Below are 15,878 nucleotides of genomic sequence, written 5' to 3'. Positions count from 1 at the left end.
ATAAAACAAGGAAATACTTACATTTGTCTTCATTACCATAATGAAATTATTCCTGGTGTTTAAACTCCAGTATATACATTTCAGGCCTAACCTAGTCTGGCCACTCTCCATCCCTGTATCTTTATGTTTCCAGGTATCTGCGTTCAGTGGTCCAGAACCTGCACTTGATCCAGCGGTTCAAGAAGCCCCCTGTAGAACATTCTGCCCAGCGGGAGAGGCTCAACTTCTGGATGGACATCATCGTGGAGGCAACCCGGGGAACAACCATTGGTCTCAGATTTCCGGTACTAACCCATCAACCCTGTAGGCCTACACTAAGGCCACCGTCAATTTAAATGTCTGATAGGTTACTATGAAATCCATTGAGTCCAAATTACCCGTATTGGTCCGAATATGAGACGACCCTGATTATAAGACGACCCCCCGTTTTCAACACAAACATTTAGAAAAAAAGATTTGCAGACCAGATTTGCGCTGACTGTTGGCATCTTTGAGACGTGGTTTTTGTGCTCGCCATCGTCTTACGTTACACTCCGTGACCCCGAACTTCTTGGCAGCTTGGCAGTTGTTACTTGACTCTGCCTTATTGACGACCATTATTTTAAAATGGGCATCATAGCTCCTCCACTGTTGTTGATTGACCTGACCCACTTTTGAGCCACTTGTCTCTACCGGTAACGGGCTGGTTAGGACGCTGGACGACTTCTTCCCGGAACCAATTTTTGGCGCCACCTGGGGCCGCGAATGTGTATTAGCATTTAAAGGGAGAGGCGAAGAAGAGAAGCTGCGCTTTGAATACTGCGCTCTGAATACTAGACCCCGAATATAAGATGACCCGACTTTTTCGGACCTATTTCGAGGGGGAAAAAGTCCGTCTTATAATCGGACCAATACGTTACTAACTTTGTTATCAATAAGAGGGATTGATTCTAAGTTTCCTAGAAATATATGAATTATTTTAGTTTATCATACTTAAGAAAATCCTCAGAATGTCTGTTTTGTTTAAAGGTTACTGTACCTGTAAACGTATATTCTCTCTCTCTCTCTCTCTCTCTCTCTCTCTCTCTCTCTCTCTCTCTCTCTCTCTCTCCCTCTCCCCCTCTTCCACTCTCTCCCCATCGGTCTCTCTCTCTCTCTCTCTCTCTCTCTCTCTCTCTCTCTCTCTCTCTCTCTCTCTCTCTCTCTCTCTCTCTCTCTCTCTCTCTCTCACCCTCTGTCCCTGTCCCTCTCTCCCCCCCTCTGTCTCTCTCTCTCCCTCCCCCTCTCCCCCTCTGTCTCTCTCTCTCCCTCTGTCTCTCTCCCAATCGGTCTCTCTCTCTCTCGCCCTCCTGGTCTGTCTCGCCCACTCTCGGCCCCTCTCTCTGTCAGGTTTTGATTCTGGAGCCCACTAAGCTGTACCAGCCCTCCTACGTGTCCATCAACAACGAGGCAGAGGAGAAGAACGTCTCCATATGGCACGTGTCTCCGGCAGAGACGGTGAGATCCACCAACTGAACCTAACCATCACCGAGCCTTCACCAAACCTTAACGGAATCCCCACCTAACCCTCACCAAGCCTTCACCAAAAACATCCCCAAAAAAACCTTGATAGTCATACCAAACCATGACCTAACCACTTAAAACATTCAGTACACCTTGAGACGAACTCTACATTGACAAGCCGTCACCTGACAACTATGCAACCTGAAAGAGCTCTGAGCCCTTTCTGGATGATCATTACAGTTCATGACCCACGACTGAAAGACACTAAAACGATGTCCCGTTTTCCTCTCATGTTCCAGAAAGGCATCCATGAGTGGAACTTCACCGCCACCGCCATCAAAGGCATCAGGTGGGCATGACCTTAGTCCAAACACAATGCTTTATAGGATGGCTCCATGCTCTATCTACACCAGAAGCAGTCCAACCACTACCACAGAAAATAAACAAAGTATTTATTGTCGCGCTTCAAATTAATTATAATTCCCCATCCCCCGTGCTTCACCTTTGCTTGTGTCCACAGTATCAGTAAATTTGATGAGCGCTGCTGTTTCCTCTACGTGCACGACAACTCTGACGACTTCCAGATCTACTTCTCCACCGAGGACCAGTGTGCACGGTTAGTGTGTGTGTGTATGTTTCTGTATGTTTATAAGCAGGTTGTTTTTCATATGGTTGTTTGTACATGTGTGAAGTGTGTGTGATTGATATGTATGGTAACATAATGTAATGATTTCATTCATATACTGTTGGTTTGTGTGTGTGTGTGTGTGTGTGTGTGTGTGTGTGTGTGTGTGTGTGTGTGTGTGTGTGTGTGTGTGTGTGTGTGTGTGTGTGTGTGTGTGTGTGTGTGTGTGTGTGTGTGTGTGTGTAGGTTCTGCTCTATGGTGAAAGAGATGATCTCTGATGGTTCAGGAAATGCTGTGGAACTGGAAGGGGAGGGGGAAGGAGATACACTGGAGGTCAGCTTGTGTGAGTGTGTGCGTGTCAGTTTGTACGAGTGTGTGTGTGTTTGTGTGTGTGTGTGTGGTAATGTGCCCTATTTTTAAAAAATGTAAAAAATATATGTAAAGCTTTAATGTAAAGCTACCACGTGTGAGTGTTTGCTCATCATTATTTGTGTGTGTGTGTGTGTGTGTGTGTGTGTGTGTGTGTGTGTGTGTGTGTGTGTGTGTGTGTGTGTGTGTGTGTGTGTGTGTGTGTGTGTCTGTGTTTCTCTGTATGTGTGTATTTCTCTCTATGTGTGTGTTTCTGTGTGTGTGTGTGTGTGTGTGTGTGTGTGTGTGTGTGTGTGTGTGTGTGTGTGTGTGTGTGTGTGTGTGTGTGTGTGTGTGTGTGTGTGTGTGTGTGTGTGTGTGTGTGTGTGTGCGTGTGTGTTGCAGTACGAGTACGACATCAACGAGACGGGGGACCGGGTGGTCCTGGGGCGGGGGACCTACGGGGTGGTCTACGCCGGCCGGGACCTCAGCAACCAGGTCCGCATCGCCATCAAGGAGATCCCAGAGAAGGACAGCAGGTAGGGGGGGAGAGAGAGAGAGAGAGAGAGAGAGAGAGAGAGAGAGAGAGAGAGAGAGAGAGAGAGAGAGAGAGAGAGAGAGAGAGAGAGAGAGAGAGAGAGAGAGAGAGAGTAATCAAAGCTAAATTATTAATTTAGCTTTGATTACTCAACTATTAATATTTTGTATCTATTAGTTATTATAGACATTAATTCATAACATGAGCTCGTGACATGCTGCCGGTGGTCCTGGACCGAGGGACCACCGCCCAGGCGTAAACATGAGGGGGTCCCGGGCATCACCCTCCTTCCTCCCTCCCCCCAAGGTATTCCCAGCCCCTCCACGAGGAGATCGCGCTCCACAAGTACCTGAAGCACCGCAACATCGTCCAGTACCTGGGCTCAGTCTCCGAGGACAGCTACATCAAGATCTTCATGGAGCAGGTCCCTGGAGGTAGGGGCCACTGGGTTCTGCCTTCGCTGACGGGCTCTGCTCTATCGTATGCCTCCGGTGTACTTTATGTCTGCCCCGTTGGGCCCCCATTGCCCTCCTCACCGTCCCTGGAAGGAGGGGTCCCTCTCCTCTGTGTTCCTTCTCCAGGCTCCTTCGCTCTGGGCTTTGGAGCTTGGAGTTTGTCTTTGTCCTTCAGGGGGGTCGTATAGTGTGGGCCTGTGAAGCCCTTCTGATTCCTATAGCTCCTAGTCTACACTTTGTTGGTTATTTTTTCTTTTACAAAATCGTTGGCTTGCAGTGCAGAAAATTGTTGTCCTTTTTTAATGAAAACAACAACCCCTTCGAGTCCCAGGGCTCGATACTCGGGACCCCGCGATGAACCGCTGTGTCTCGGGTCCCCAGGGAGCCTGTCTGCTCTGCTGCGCTCCAAGTGGGGGCCCCTGAAGGAGGCCACCATCATCTTCTACACCCGGCAGATCCTGGAGGGACTGCGCTACCTCCATGAGAACCAGATCGTCCACCGAGACATCAAGGTAGCCTCGCGCCGTCTGTAGCAGGAGAGGATACAGAGCCTGGTAGAGCACTAAGCATGCTGGGGTACGTAGCGTGTTTAGAGTGTCTATCATGCTAGGGGTTAAGTAGCGTGCTCGGGTACGTAGTACGTTGGGTTACGTGGTGTGCAGGGTATTAAGCATGGCATGGTACGTAGCATAGTTTACAGGTTGAGGGTACCTAACATTTTAGGGTACGTATTACATGTTATGGTTTTTAGCATGTTTGGATACGTATCAAGCTAGGGTACGTAGTGGGCTACCACAAGCATTGCAAAAACCTTTTATCTGATTCTCTCTCTCTCTCTCTCTCTCTCTCTCTCTCTCTCTCTCTCTCTCTCTCTCTCTCTCTCTCTCTCTCAGGGTGACAACGTGCTGGTGAACACATACAGTGGTGTGTTGAAGATCTCAGACTTCGGGACCTCCAAGCGTCTGGCGGGGGTGAACCCCTGCACAGAGACCTTCACTGGTAAGTCCTCAGGCAGGCTAGCCTGAGCAAGGGCCCACTAGCAGAGCCTTGTGTCAACCAAACACTGTACTACTGCAGTAGGTTGAAGGACCATGGTTGGTATAGGGTGAAATACTTGGATAAGTACATAAATCAGATAGTAAATGGTCCATACCTTTTAATTAGTTAGGTCATGGAAAAGTGTTCAGTATGTCTCCTATCGTTAGTAGATAACATTTTTTGTTTGAAGTAGATTATATCCCTGGTTCCCATCCTTTGACATACTGTGTACCACTAGATTGTCATAAACAACAATGACTTTATGAGGACCACATTATATGTAAACGATAAAAATAGATAAACACACATGCAGTGGCTGGGCAAAGGCTGCCAGTTCCCCCTTTTACAGACATTTATAACCACAAGAAGGTCGGGGCCAGTGGGTAACAGAGGACAAAATAAGTACAACCCAGCAATGCTGCTTAGTCTCCCGGGGCCTTTGTTTAGGTTGTACAAATTAACCCAAAACATTGAATGGAAACCATTACAATTGAAGAAATATCATTGAATTCGCAAAGCAACCCATATTTTTCTTATAATAATAAGCCATAAATACTTTATTTGCTGGACAATATTAGCAGTCATTTTTAATTGTCCATATATATTTTTTGCTTTATGTAAACGTGTCTTTATTTGGAATAAAATCCAACTACCACCTCCAGTACCCTCGTTCACCACCAGAGGTATGCGTAGCACAGGTTGCAAAATTGTGGACTACAGAACGTTTTAAACATATACGAAAGACAGCAGAACGATATCGTTCATCACAGAATATACTTAGCAGCAGGAGGTACAAGCCATCATACTGGGGCCTTGGGACAGAGGGTCTGGGTGGCCTCCTTGAGGTCCTCCTGAGTCATCCACACCCTGTTGTCAAAAAGCAGCCCTGAGAGTCAAACAACCCTCAGAATGTTAAGAGCTGCCATCAGTGACTATAGAAACACTCGCTCACATACACGCACACACACTCTCTTACACACTCACACACACATACACACAAATACACACACGCACACGCACGAATACACATGCATAGACACAATCACCCACTTACCGGTAACATGCACACACTAACACACATTCGGGAAAGAATGTGCACAAACACACACAAACACGCACACACATTGATGACCATCTGCTGGCCACTGGTGTCCAGTGAAGCGTGTAATTTCATTAGCTAATCAAGAGGAAACAGGTGGATGTTTAAACTTTATAAGGTGTGTGTGTGTGTGTGTGTGTGTGTGTGTGTGTGTGTGTGTGTGTGTGTGTGTGTGTGTGTGTGTGTGTGTGTGTGTGTGTGTGTGTGTGTGTGTGTGTGTGTGTGTGTGTGTGTGTCTGTGTGTGAGTGTGTGTGTATGTACAGACGTATCTGTCTCTATTCGTGTCCGTCTCTAGTGGCTGTCTCTGTCTCCTTACCATCGATCTTTCCTCGCCCCGTCCGAAAAGCCTTTCCGTGTATCCGAGCAGGACAGCCATACCAACCAGTGAAACCATTATGCAGACAGGTCTTATGCCGCGGGGAGCAGCTCAGAGCCCTCTGCTGGTCCACTGGTAGTTCCCACTTTATACAGTCTGCCATCTCCACCACAGCACTCTCCCCGCAGTCCCTCGAACCAGCCACAGAGGGGTGACGTCTACGCAGACAAGTTTGAAAGGAGGTTTGGTTGAAAATGTGCTTGACCTGTAAAGAAAAAGAGTGACCTGAGCACGGCTCTGTTTCTGCAGGGTTACACGAGGTAGCAGCTCTCAGGATGGTGGCCCACAGGGGACAAAAGCTTCATCAAATCGCACACCTGCTAACGTTTATTCCACAGCACATTGCAATACAAGTAACAAAGTATTTCCCATGGAAACAGCCAAAATTGTTGTTATGATAATGTGGTCAAATGATTAAAACAAGCGAGAATCAGTCCAAAACATCAACAGATAATAACAATATGATAACTCATTCCTTTTGTTCACTGCTGTAATTATTTCCTTTATATTCCTAGCATTAAATCGGCGTCTTAAGGTTTGATTCTGAGGATTTCACCCCTGATCCTCCTCTGTGTTTGTCCAGGCACGCTGCAGTACATGGCCCCTGAGATCATTGACAAGGGCCCTCGGGGCTACGGGGCCCCGGCGGACATCTGGTCCCTGGGCTGCACCATCATAGAGATGGCCACCGGAAAGCCCCCCTTCCACGAGCTGGGGGAGCCCCAGGCCGCCATGTTTAAGGTGAGGGGTGTCCCACGCATGTTGTTTGTGTGTGTGTGTGTGTGTGTGTGGTTGTGTGTGTGGTTGTGGGTCTGTTTGTGAGCGTGAGTGAGAGTGTAACTGGGTAGCAGGGAGGATGTTTGTGTGGTGTGTGTGTGTGTGTATGCGTGTGTGTGTGTGTGAGTGTCTGTCTGTGTGTGTGAACCTTGATGCATATTGGGCAAGGGGAAGGAGCAGCATCACAGCAGTACACTTGCTGAGATTTGATTTGATTATTTGTTTGAAAACTGAAATTACCTTACTATTCGATACTGAGACTGAAACATATTCTAACAGTGAATCAACTCTTGCGTCATGTTGCGTGTGTTTTCGCCTTTTTACTAGAAAACTTTGCTTGGTTACTCTTTACTGAAAGTCCTAAATGGTTCTGGAGATTAAAGGTACGTTTATAACCCCTTAAGAAGCAAAGTGCTTCCATGGCTGGACTACAGCTGGTCCTGAGTTCTCTCTGTACCTGTGTGTTGTTAAACAGTGTGTGTGTCTCTCTTCCTGGATCCGTGCGCTCCAGGTGGGCATGTTCAAGATCCACCCGGAGATCCCCGAGTCTCTGTCCCTGGAGGCCAAGTCCTTCATCCTGCGCTGCTTCGAGCCCGACCCCCACAAGAGGGCCAACGCCTCGGACCTGCTGAGAGACACCTTTGTCAGGCACAACACCAAGGGCAAGAAGAGCAAGATCGCCTTCAAACCCTCCGGTATGGAGAGGGGCTGGTGTGTTTGTGTGTGTGTGTGTGTGTGTGTGTGTGTGTGTGTTAGGGCTTTGACTTTTGCCCAAAAATCATATTCGAAGTTCACTAATATTAATATTTGAATATATTCGAATATTTATTAATAATATTTTGACCATTAAATGCCTTCAGTAAGATTGGGCTTTGCGAGGTTTGTTTACCGGCGTTGCTATGGTTACCGGTCTTGCGTGTTCCAACGGTTTATTAGGTATCTAATAAATCGCTGTCTAATCAATACTTCATTCACTGCCTCTTCCGTGGTCATTACAATATCATGAATAGACTGCGTCGGGTTCTCCGACGTCTCTCCCTTTTGGCCTGCCCATAACAGGTTTGAATATTAAGGGCTGCCTAATATTTGTTCGAATTTTGATTTATTTTTTGATATTCGAATTATATTCGAATAACGAAGTTCGAAGTCAAAGCCCTAGTGTGTGTGTGCGTGTGCGTGTGTGCGTGTGTGTGTGTGTGTGTGTGTGTGTGTATGTGTGTGTGTGTGTGTGTGTGTGTGTGTGTGTGAGTGAGATTGTCACTGGGGAGGAGGGTGCGTGTGAGTGGGGAAGAGGGTTAGTACGTGTCTGTGTGAGCGGGGAAGAGTGTGTATGTGAGTGCGTGTACGTGTGTGTGTGTGCATGTGTAAGTGGGGTAGAGGTTATGTGTACGTGGAGGAGTGTGTGTTTGCAACATCCCCAATAAAACCATCAAATCGTTTATATAGCACATCAAAAGGTAAGATTAAACGTACTCCGACAGGAAACGACAATGTCGCAATAAAAAGCTAAAAGAAAAGCTAAACAAAATAAATGCTAAAGAATGCCCCAGAAAATATACATAAAACATATCTATATTCATAATAGGATTAGTAGAAATGGAGGCAAATATATGTTATCGACATAATCGACCGTTGGAGGCTCCCCTGTCTTTCATACGACCGTGATACACACAACTTCATCACACACCTGGTTATAAAACCAGCCGCACAGCTGTACATAGAGTCCCAGTATTCTGGCAGCATGTGTTTGGGGAAGCAGCTTCTCAAACTGACCTGGTCGTGCTCCCCTGTATCCAATCAAGTCTTTAAGGCCGTACGCCTACCCTAACACTAGCCCCACTATAATCCACTAAGATGGTCCACTCAACGTGTAGAATACAGAGGAAACACTGCAACGATATCCACACACAAACGTATCCCCTGTTACAGATAGATTAACTATTTTATGATGGAAATGTTGCTGTCTGATGATGTTGACCATTGCCGTTGTTCTTTCTCCCTGCTCTCTGGGTTGGTGTTTCAGTCTGGCAAGGTTTGTAGAAGTAATTCATGGATGTACTTTATGTTCATGTACCTTTTGTTTGTGTTGAATTCTCTTTGTGCTGGTGTGAATGTTTGACACACTTTTACACACTCTGTACCCAATGAGTAGTGTTTGAAATGTTATGAACTTGTGACCTTTCGACCCTTTCAGATCTTAACCTCTCTGTGTTTTTCTTGCTAATTTCCTTTTTTCCCCTGTGCAACCTTTACCTTCTTCTATTTTCTTGTGTCTCATATTTTACATTTGTTGCTTTGACAGTATTTTCATCTTCGTTTTTAGCCTTTCATAAATAATACGTTATTCATTACATTATTCTACTATGCATGACAATGTAATTTAAATACACTTCTAGTCATATTTGAATTAAGTAAAAAAAAAAAATATATATATTCATAGCAACGATATGTATTCTCACAACACTAATAGTAATCCGCTATGTGTGTGTGTGTGTGTGTGGGTCAGACTACATCCGCAGTGTGTCCCTGCCGGTGCAGTTACAGTGTGAGGCCACTGGGAGCAGCAGCAGTGAGCACGGCTCAGTGAGCCCAGACTGCGACTCCAAGCACGATGTCTTCTTCCAGAAGAAGACTCGCTCTGACTCAGACAACCTCAAGCCCAGCAACTCTAACTACCTGAGGTCTGTGTGTGTGTGTGTGTGTGTGTGTGTGTGTGTGTGTGTGTGTGTGTGTGTGTGTGTGTGTGTGTGTGTGTGTGTATGCGTGTGCGCGCGTGTGTGTGTGGGTGTGTGTGTGTGTTTACGAGTCTATGCATGTGTGTGTGTGTGTGTGTGTTTACGAGTTTATGCATGTGTGTGTGTGTGTGTGTGTGTGTGAGTTTGTGCGAGTGTATGTGCGCTGCATGCATGGGTGTGTATGTGTGTATAGATGTCTGCATGTTTGAACAAAACTGACAGGTGTCTCTGTGCTTCAATAGCTTTTATGACATCCCATAATGAGCTCTGAGGGCTTTCCACGTGCACATGCTTCAACGGACCTTACTTACACACACACACACACACACACACACACACACACACACACACACACACACACACACACACACACACACACACACACACACACACACACACACACACACACACACACACACACACACAGAGTACTGAGCTCATGCAGGCCTGTTGCGTGTCCCCACTTTAAGGTCCCCACTTATGCATCCCCACTTTGACACACACAGTAGCTAGGAGAGCCTTCTATCTGTAAACAGACTGTCTCGCTATCTGGCCACCATAAAAGCTGAGATTCTATTCCTCTGTTCTCCTAATGCATCCGTATGTGTGTATGTCTGTGTGTTGTGTGGAGCACTTTAGAGTGCGTCGTTGTGTGTCTGTCTTCGTTTGCATGTTTTGTGTGTCTGTGTGCTGTGTTTGTTCGACTTTGCTACAATTGCGACCGTAAAACTAAATATCTAATGAGGTCACTGGGTGACTCACACAGGGTGCGTGTGTGTGTGAGTGTGTGCTTGTGTTTTTTCGTGTGTCTGACTGCGGATGGGTTGTTCTATTATCCTTGTGTGCTCTGCGTCAATCTTGTTGCTGTGTGCATTCTAAACGGTCGTAATGTTTGAGTTCTGTGATAGGGCGTGTGTTTGGGTGTGTGTCTCTGCTTGATTAGTGGGAGCATATGTGTGTTTGTTTAAGTCTATTCTGTGGGAGATTAGAAAGTGAATTTCTGTGCCTCTATGCGAGTGTTTCCAGGCTCGTGTGATTTTATCCCTTTATCTTTTGTCATCCAACATTCCAATTTTCGCGGCTGCCAAAAAAGTCCTGTGTTGTAAGAGTTGTTGATTTTCTAAGAATCTGAGCCCCTGTCATGCTCTATGTATTATAGATGTGTGTGTTATGTGCCTCTGGTTTACATAAGTGTGATATTATATTTAACAATTATTTGCGAAGTGAATAGTGGGTAATAGATATTTAGATATATATAGATATTGCCCAATATCCCGAGATAGCAAACCAATCCAATGTGCCATCTTAAGAGGTTCACGTGTAGCATATACCACTATATATGATATTATTTGTGTATATTTATGTGTGTCGTCGTGAACCAATAATATTCCTGTGTGTGTGTTTATGTGTGTTTATTAGTGTGTATACGTCCCAATAAACCACCAATACTGTGTGTTGTGTTTATGTGTATCAATGACCCCATAATCAATGTATATATTGTGTGTGTGTGTGTGTGTGTGTGTGTGTGTGTTTGTGTGTGTGTGTGTGTGTGTATTAGTGTTCCTGACGAGGGTTTGGCCTCTGAGGACCGCAGCGCGCCCCCCTCCCCAGAGGACCGGGATGGGGGTCTCTTCCTGCTGAAGAAGGACAGCGAGCGGAGGGCCATCCTCTACAAAGTGCTGAACGAGGACCAGGACAAGGTCATGTCCAACCTGCTGGAGAACCACATCCAGGTCCGGACTGAGACGTGTTTGGGGGGGGGGGGGGGTTGTGCGTGACTGAAGAACAGATATGTGTCTTACTCTGTAACTCATTTTTGTGTTTGTGTGCTTTTTGTACATGTTTGTATACATGTATTGTTGTTGTATGGGAGTGTGTATGGGATATTCTGTGTGGTTTGGGAGAGAGTGTGAGAGAGAGATAAAGAGAGATAAAGAGAGAACGCTAGACAAAGTGAAAGAGGAAGTAACTAACTTAAACATACTTGTTTTTGTTTTTTTTACCTGTGTTCATTTGACATGGTTTGTGTGTGTGCGTGTGTGTGTGTGTATATGTATTGATTATGGTATGTGTGTGTGTTCTGTATATGGTATGTGTTTTGCATATTGCGGGTGTGCAGGTGCGTGTGTATGTTTGTGTGTCTGTGTATGTCTGTGAGTGTGCGTGTGTACTGTATATGTGTCTGTCTGTATATGTTTTTGTGTGTGTGTGCGTGTGACTTTGTGTGTCTGTGTATGTGAGCGTACTGTATGTGTGTTTCTGTGTGCGTACTGTATGTGCATTTATGCGTCTGTGTCTGTGTGTATATGTGTGTGTGTGTGGGTGTGTGTGTGTGTGTGCAGGGCAGTGAAGAGCTCCAGCTCTCCGTGGACCACATCAAGCAGATCATCTGCATCCTGCGAGACTTCATCCACTCTCCAGAGCGCCGCGTCATGGCAACCACCATCTCCAAGCTCAAGCTCGACCTTGACTTCGACTCCACCTCCATCAACCAGATACAGCTGGTGCTGTTTGGCTTCCAGGACTCGGTACGCAAACACGCACACACACAAACACACATACACAGGCAGAGACACACACACAAAATGCAAAACTATCAAGGACCTTTATAGAGTATGCAAAACGTAATTGATACAAGGTTGTTACAAGCATTCTGTGAGAAAATGTCTCGGATAAACAGATAAATTCCTGATTGATTGAGTCCGATTAGTGGACTCCAAGTCATATGGACAGATTGGTGAAGGAATGGAAGGATGATGAATGGACGCGCACTTCAACAGCAGTCGCTAACGGTCACATTCACACCAATTGGCATCACACAGGGTTCTGCTAGCACATTTAACAGTGTGTGTGTGTGTGTGTGTGTGTGTGTGTGTGTGTGTGTGTGTGTGTGTCTGTGTGTCTGTGTGTGTGTGTGTGTGTGTGCGTGTGTGTGTGTGTGTGTGTGTGTGTCTGTGTGTCTGTGTGTGTGTGTGTGTGTGTGTGTGTGTGTGTGTGTGTGTGTGTGTGCGCGCGTGTGTGCTTGTGTGTTGTGATGCTCCACAGGTGAACAAGGTGCTGAGGAACCATCACATCAAACCCCACTGGATGTTCGCAATGGACAACATCATCAGACGCGCTGTGCAGGCGGCCGTCACCATCCTCATACCAGGTGTGACGCAACGCTTACTCTCAGATACCAAATAATGTTGTTGCGCTACGCCAACCCACACAACTAATACCTGGTGTGGTGCTACGCTAAGTCTCACATACCAAATACCTGTTGTGGTGCTACGCTGAGTCTCACATACCAAATACCTGTTGTGGTGCTACGCTAAGTCTCACATACCATGTTTGAATGTGAACATAACAATACAATAGGTGTCGAACTAGGCTATTAAAACCTATTGGTTTTAATAGCCTAGTTCGACACCTATTGCATTGTACTCTTATTCTTAAAATATTGTGAGTACCATGTGCATGTCAAGGTACAACCATGTGTATACAAGGTAAAACAATGGCCAAAATAATCACATTGTTTTTTCCTAACCCTAACCCTAGGACTAAAGGATCTGCATACCAAACTCGAACAACATAATTAGAATGGCGAAGAATAAAAAGCTGAAGAAATAAATTGGTTGATTTGAATTTAACTAGTGGATTAGCGGCTAACCCAATAACCTGCAAATTACCTGCATATTTGAAATACAGAGAAAATTATAGTTTTGTTGTGTCAAATGGGCCAATTAGTCAGTCCGTGCAGCACTAGTAGGTAGGTAGTTAGGCAGTAGGTAGGTAGGTAATCTAGTTGAGAGGGTAGGTGACCTAAGGTGACCCATAAGTGTGTGGGTGTCAAACACCCACGCATGGCAAACACCCCCGCAGTTTCACTGTTTTCCTCGACGGCCCACGCCGCTTTGGGTTTATCCGTGGCGCCATTGGGGCAACAAGATAAACCTGTAAAGATAAACGACAGAAAACCACCGAGGAGGAAGCAAGGAGGAATGTTGTACCTAAATATCCTCATCATCAACTTCCTCAGCAGTCTGAGCCAACTAGGCTCAATCAGTAGATAAGATAAGACAGTTGAGTATTAAAATACAGAACCTACGTAGTTAGGTAGGATGGTATGGAGGAAGATATCTCGTTAGGGAAAAAGTTAGATACTTAGCTATTTATATTAAAAAAAAGTAATTCTAAAAGGTTTTTTATTGAATATTTTGCATTGCTATTTTGGTTATGAATGTGACATCCCAAGGCCCACGGTTACGGTATAGGCAGAGCTCACCGTCCAGATCTACTGACCTCTCAACCCACAACATGCCTGACCTTTGACCTCCGCGGGTGTGTCCCCGCCCAGAGCTGCACACCCACTTCGGCCCGGCGTCCGAGAGCGAGGGGGCGGAGAAGGAGGACGAGGTGGACGTGGAGGAGGCGGAGTTCGGGCAGGTTTTGGCCACTCCCACCGATGACCCTGGCACGACCCCTGACCCCACGGCCGCTGGGGCAAGCGCCCTCACCGCCGCCCACTCCCATGAGCCTCAGCGGCCGAACCACCCCCTGGGCGCCCAGCTGGGGCGGCTTAAACAAGAGACCAACAGGCAAGCACACGCACACAGACACGCACGCACGCACGCACACACACACATACAAATATACACACGCAAACGCACGCACGCAAGCACACACATACACGCACACACACACACACATACACACACACACATACACACACACACATACACACACACACACACACACACACACACACATACACACACACACATACACACACACATACCCATACCTATACAGAGTTATATATACAGACGTACGAGGTATATGTACAGAACAAACTGAAATGAAAAATGGCCCCTGCAGGCTGCTGGAGGAACTGCTGCTGAAAGAGAAGGAGTACCAGCAGGTGCTGAAGGCCACGCTGCAGCAGAGGTCCCAGGACCTGGAGCTGGCCAGGGTCAGACACCGGCCGTCAGGTACCCAGATAACCCATCACTCCCCCTGGGTGGAGGAGAGGATCTATGGAGCAGGTTGGATGAGTGGGTGGATGGATGAATGGTATGAGGACTGGTGGATGAATGGTATGAGGACTGGTGGATGGCATAAGGATGGATGAATGGAAAAAATAAAGATAAAGGAAAACTTGATTACAAGTACGATGCATTTTGGTCTCCTGCTTGGGGTTACGACAAGCTTTTATGACAGTTATTCTATCACATCCGAAATGATCAAACGGATCAATGAGTCATTGGAACGCTCGTCCTTCCTTCAGGCTCTGCCGACTACGGCACGGCAACGCAGATGGATTATAGACGTGAACTTTGAACAACTGGGAACCACGTTGTGTGAGAGTAGCTTCTCAAAGATACGTCTCTTCCCTTTTTAAATATCTGGACCATTTTAGAAATGAATTGTCACAAGGATAAACCTAGCAAGACTCTTTCAACCACTACCGGTGTTTGTTACTCTACTCATGTTAAAGTTACCTCTCGTTGGTTGGGGAGACTTAATTCCTGTTTTTTTCTGCGGCTGCCTGTAGTTCACGAGCCAGGCATCGAAACTGGTGACACAGTACTGAGCGTATATATTTTTTATATTCTCAACAAAAGCATTAAATGCAATCGTCCATTCCTTTTTTATTGAAAATATGCATTCCAGTTCGTTTAACACTGTCTCAATGGAATCAACAGACCGTTCTATATCAGGCTGCCATCTTTGTTATTGAAATGCCTCTGCGCCGCACCGGCACCGTTATTGTATTCATCCCGCCTCATGTTAGGCAAACGGTTGTGATTGGTTGGTCTAATGGTTCCGTTGGTTGTGATTGGTTGGTCTCATTCGTACGGGGCCGAAAACAATAAGTATTGAAGCATGGCCAGACCTTTCTACAGAGAAAATTAAACATGTTTAGACCTACAACATAGTTTAGACATCCAACACGTCTGATAAAAGAAAGGGGTAGTCCAGGCAGGAAATGAATCAAGCAACAATGGAAAACAAGATGGTTGGACCGGTTCACGGTGGCATGGCTTTCCTCCCATCCCATACTTGACTTGTACTAAAAACCTCTTGTTTACAGAGCTCCCGCCCCCTTCCATCTTTCACATCCCCGCTGACCACGAACCCGACAAGCAGCTCACTGATTGGCTGAAAGAGCAGGGGGCGGACCCTGACACCTTAGACAAGGTTTGTTGTACATAGCTCGACGCTGACACCTCCATTAGGACTTTGTTTGTGGCTAGGGGGTTTGACTCCAGGTTGAAATGCGCTGGGTTCAAACCCCATTTCCACTGAAGGCCTCCTTGAGCAACATTCCTCACTTTGCACCATCCAACTCGACGACTGAACAAGATCTTAATGAAGTCGGCATGGATGAAGGCGTCAGCTCAGTGTTGCTTGACCCTCA

The 15,878-nt window shown here is 46.2% G+C and overlaps 1 protein-coding gene across 2 annotated transcripts in view; it reads left to right on the top strand.

Annotated features, from left to right (window-relative positions):
* Positions 1-15,878, top strand: part of map3k15 (mitogen-activated protein kinase kinase kinase 15) — a 28,541-nt gene that overhangs the window by 10,972 nt on the left and 1,691 nt on the right. For both annotated transcript variants that reach the window (XM_060045669.1, XM_060045668.1), the window contains 18 exons: positions 134-284; positions 1,369-1,476; positions 1,782-1,831; positions 2,003-2,098; positions 2,354-2,441; positions 2,862-2,995; positions 3,301-3,428; positions 3,831-3,961; positions 4,343-4,448; positions 6,547-6,704; positions 7,252-7,435; positions 9,247-9,421; positions 11,034-11,208; positions 11,818-12,003; positions 12,521-12,626; positions 13,815-14,055; positions 14,336-14,448; positions 15,552-15,658. In XM_060045669.1, coding sequence (XP_059901652.1) covers positions 134-284; positions 1,369-1,476; positions 1,782-1,831; positions 2,003-2,098; positions 2,354-2,441; positions 2,862-2,995; positions 3,301-3,428; positions 3,831-3,961; positions 4,343-4,448; positions 6,547-6,704; positions 7,252-7,435; positions 9,247-9,421; positions 11,034-11,208; positions 11,818-12,003; positions 12,521-12,626; positions 13,815-14,055; positions 14,336-14,448; positions 15,552-15,658 — 2,437 coding nt within the window. The remainder of the gene's footprint in view (positions 1-133; positions 285-1,368; positions 1,477-1,781; positions 1,832-2,002; positions 2,099-2,353; positions 2,442-2,861; positions 2,996-3,300; positions 3,429-3,830; positions 3,962-4,342; positions 4,449-6,546; positions 6,705-7,251; positions 7,436-9,246; positions 9,422-11,033; positions 11,209-11,817; positions 12,004-12,520; positions 12,627-13,814; positions 14,056-14,335; positions 14,449-15,551; positions 15,659-15,878) is intronic.

Source organism: Gadus macrocephalus, chromosome 23 (genome assembly GCF_031168955.1).
Source record: "Gadus macrocephalus chromosome 23, ASM3116895v1".
Taxonomy (NCBI): domain Eukaryota; kingdom Metazoa; phylum Chordata; class Actinopteri; order Gadiformes; family Gadidae; genus Gadus; species Gadus macrocephalus.
The sequence above is the reverse complement of the archived record's forward strand: the minus strand, read 5'-3'. Positions and strand labels throughout refer to the sequence as shown.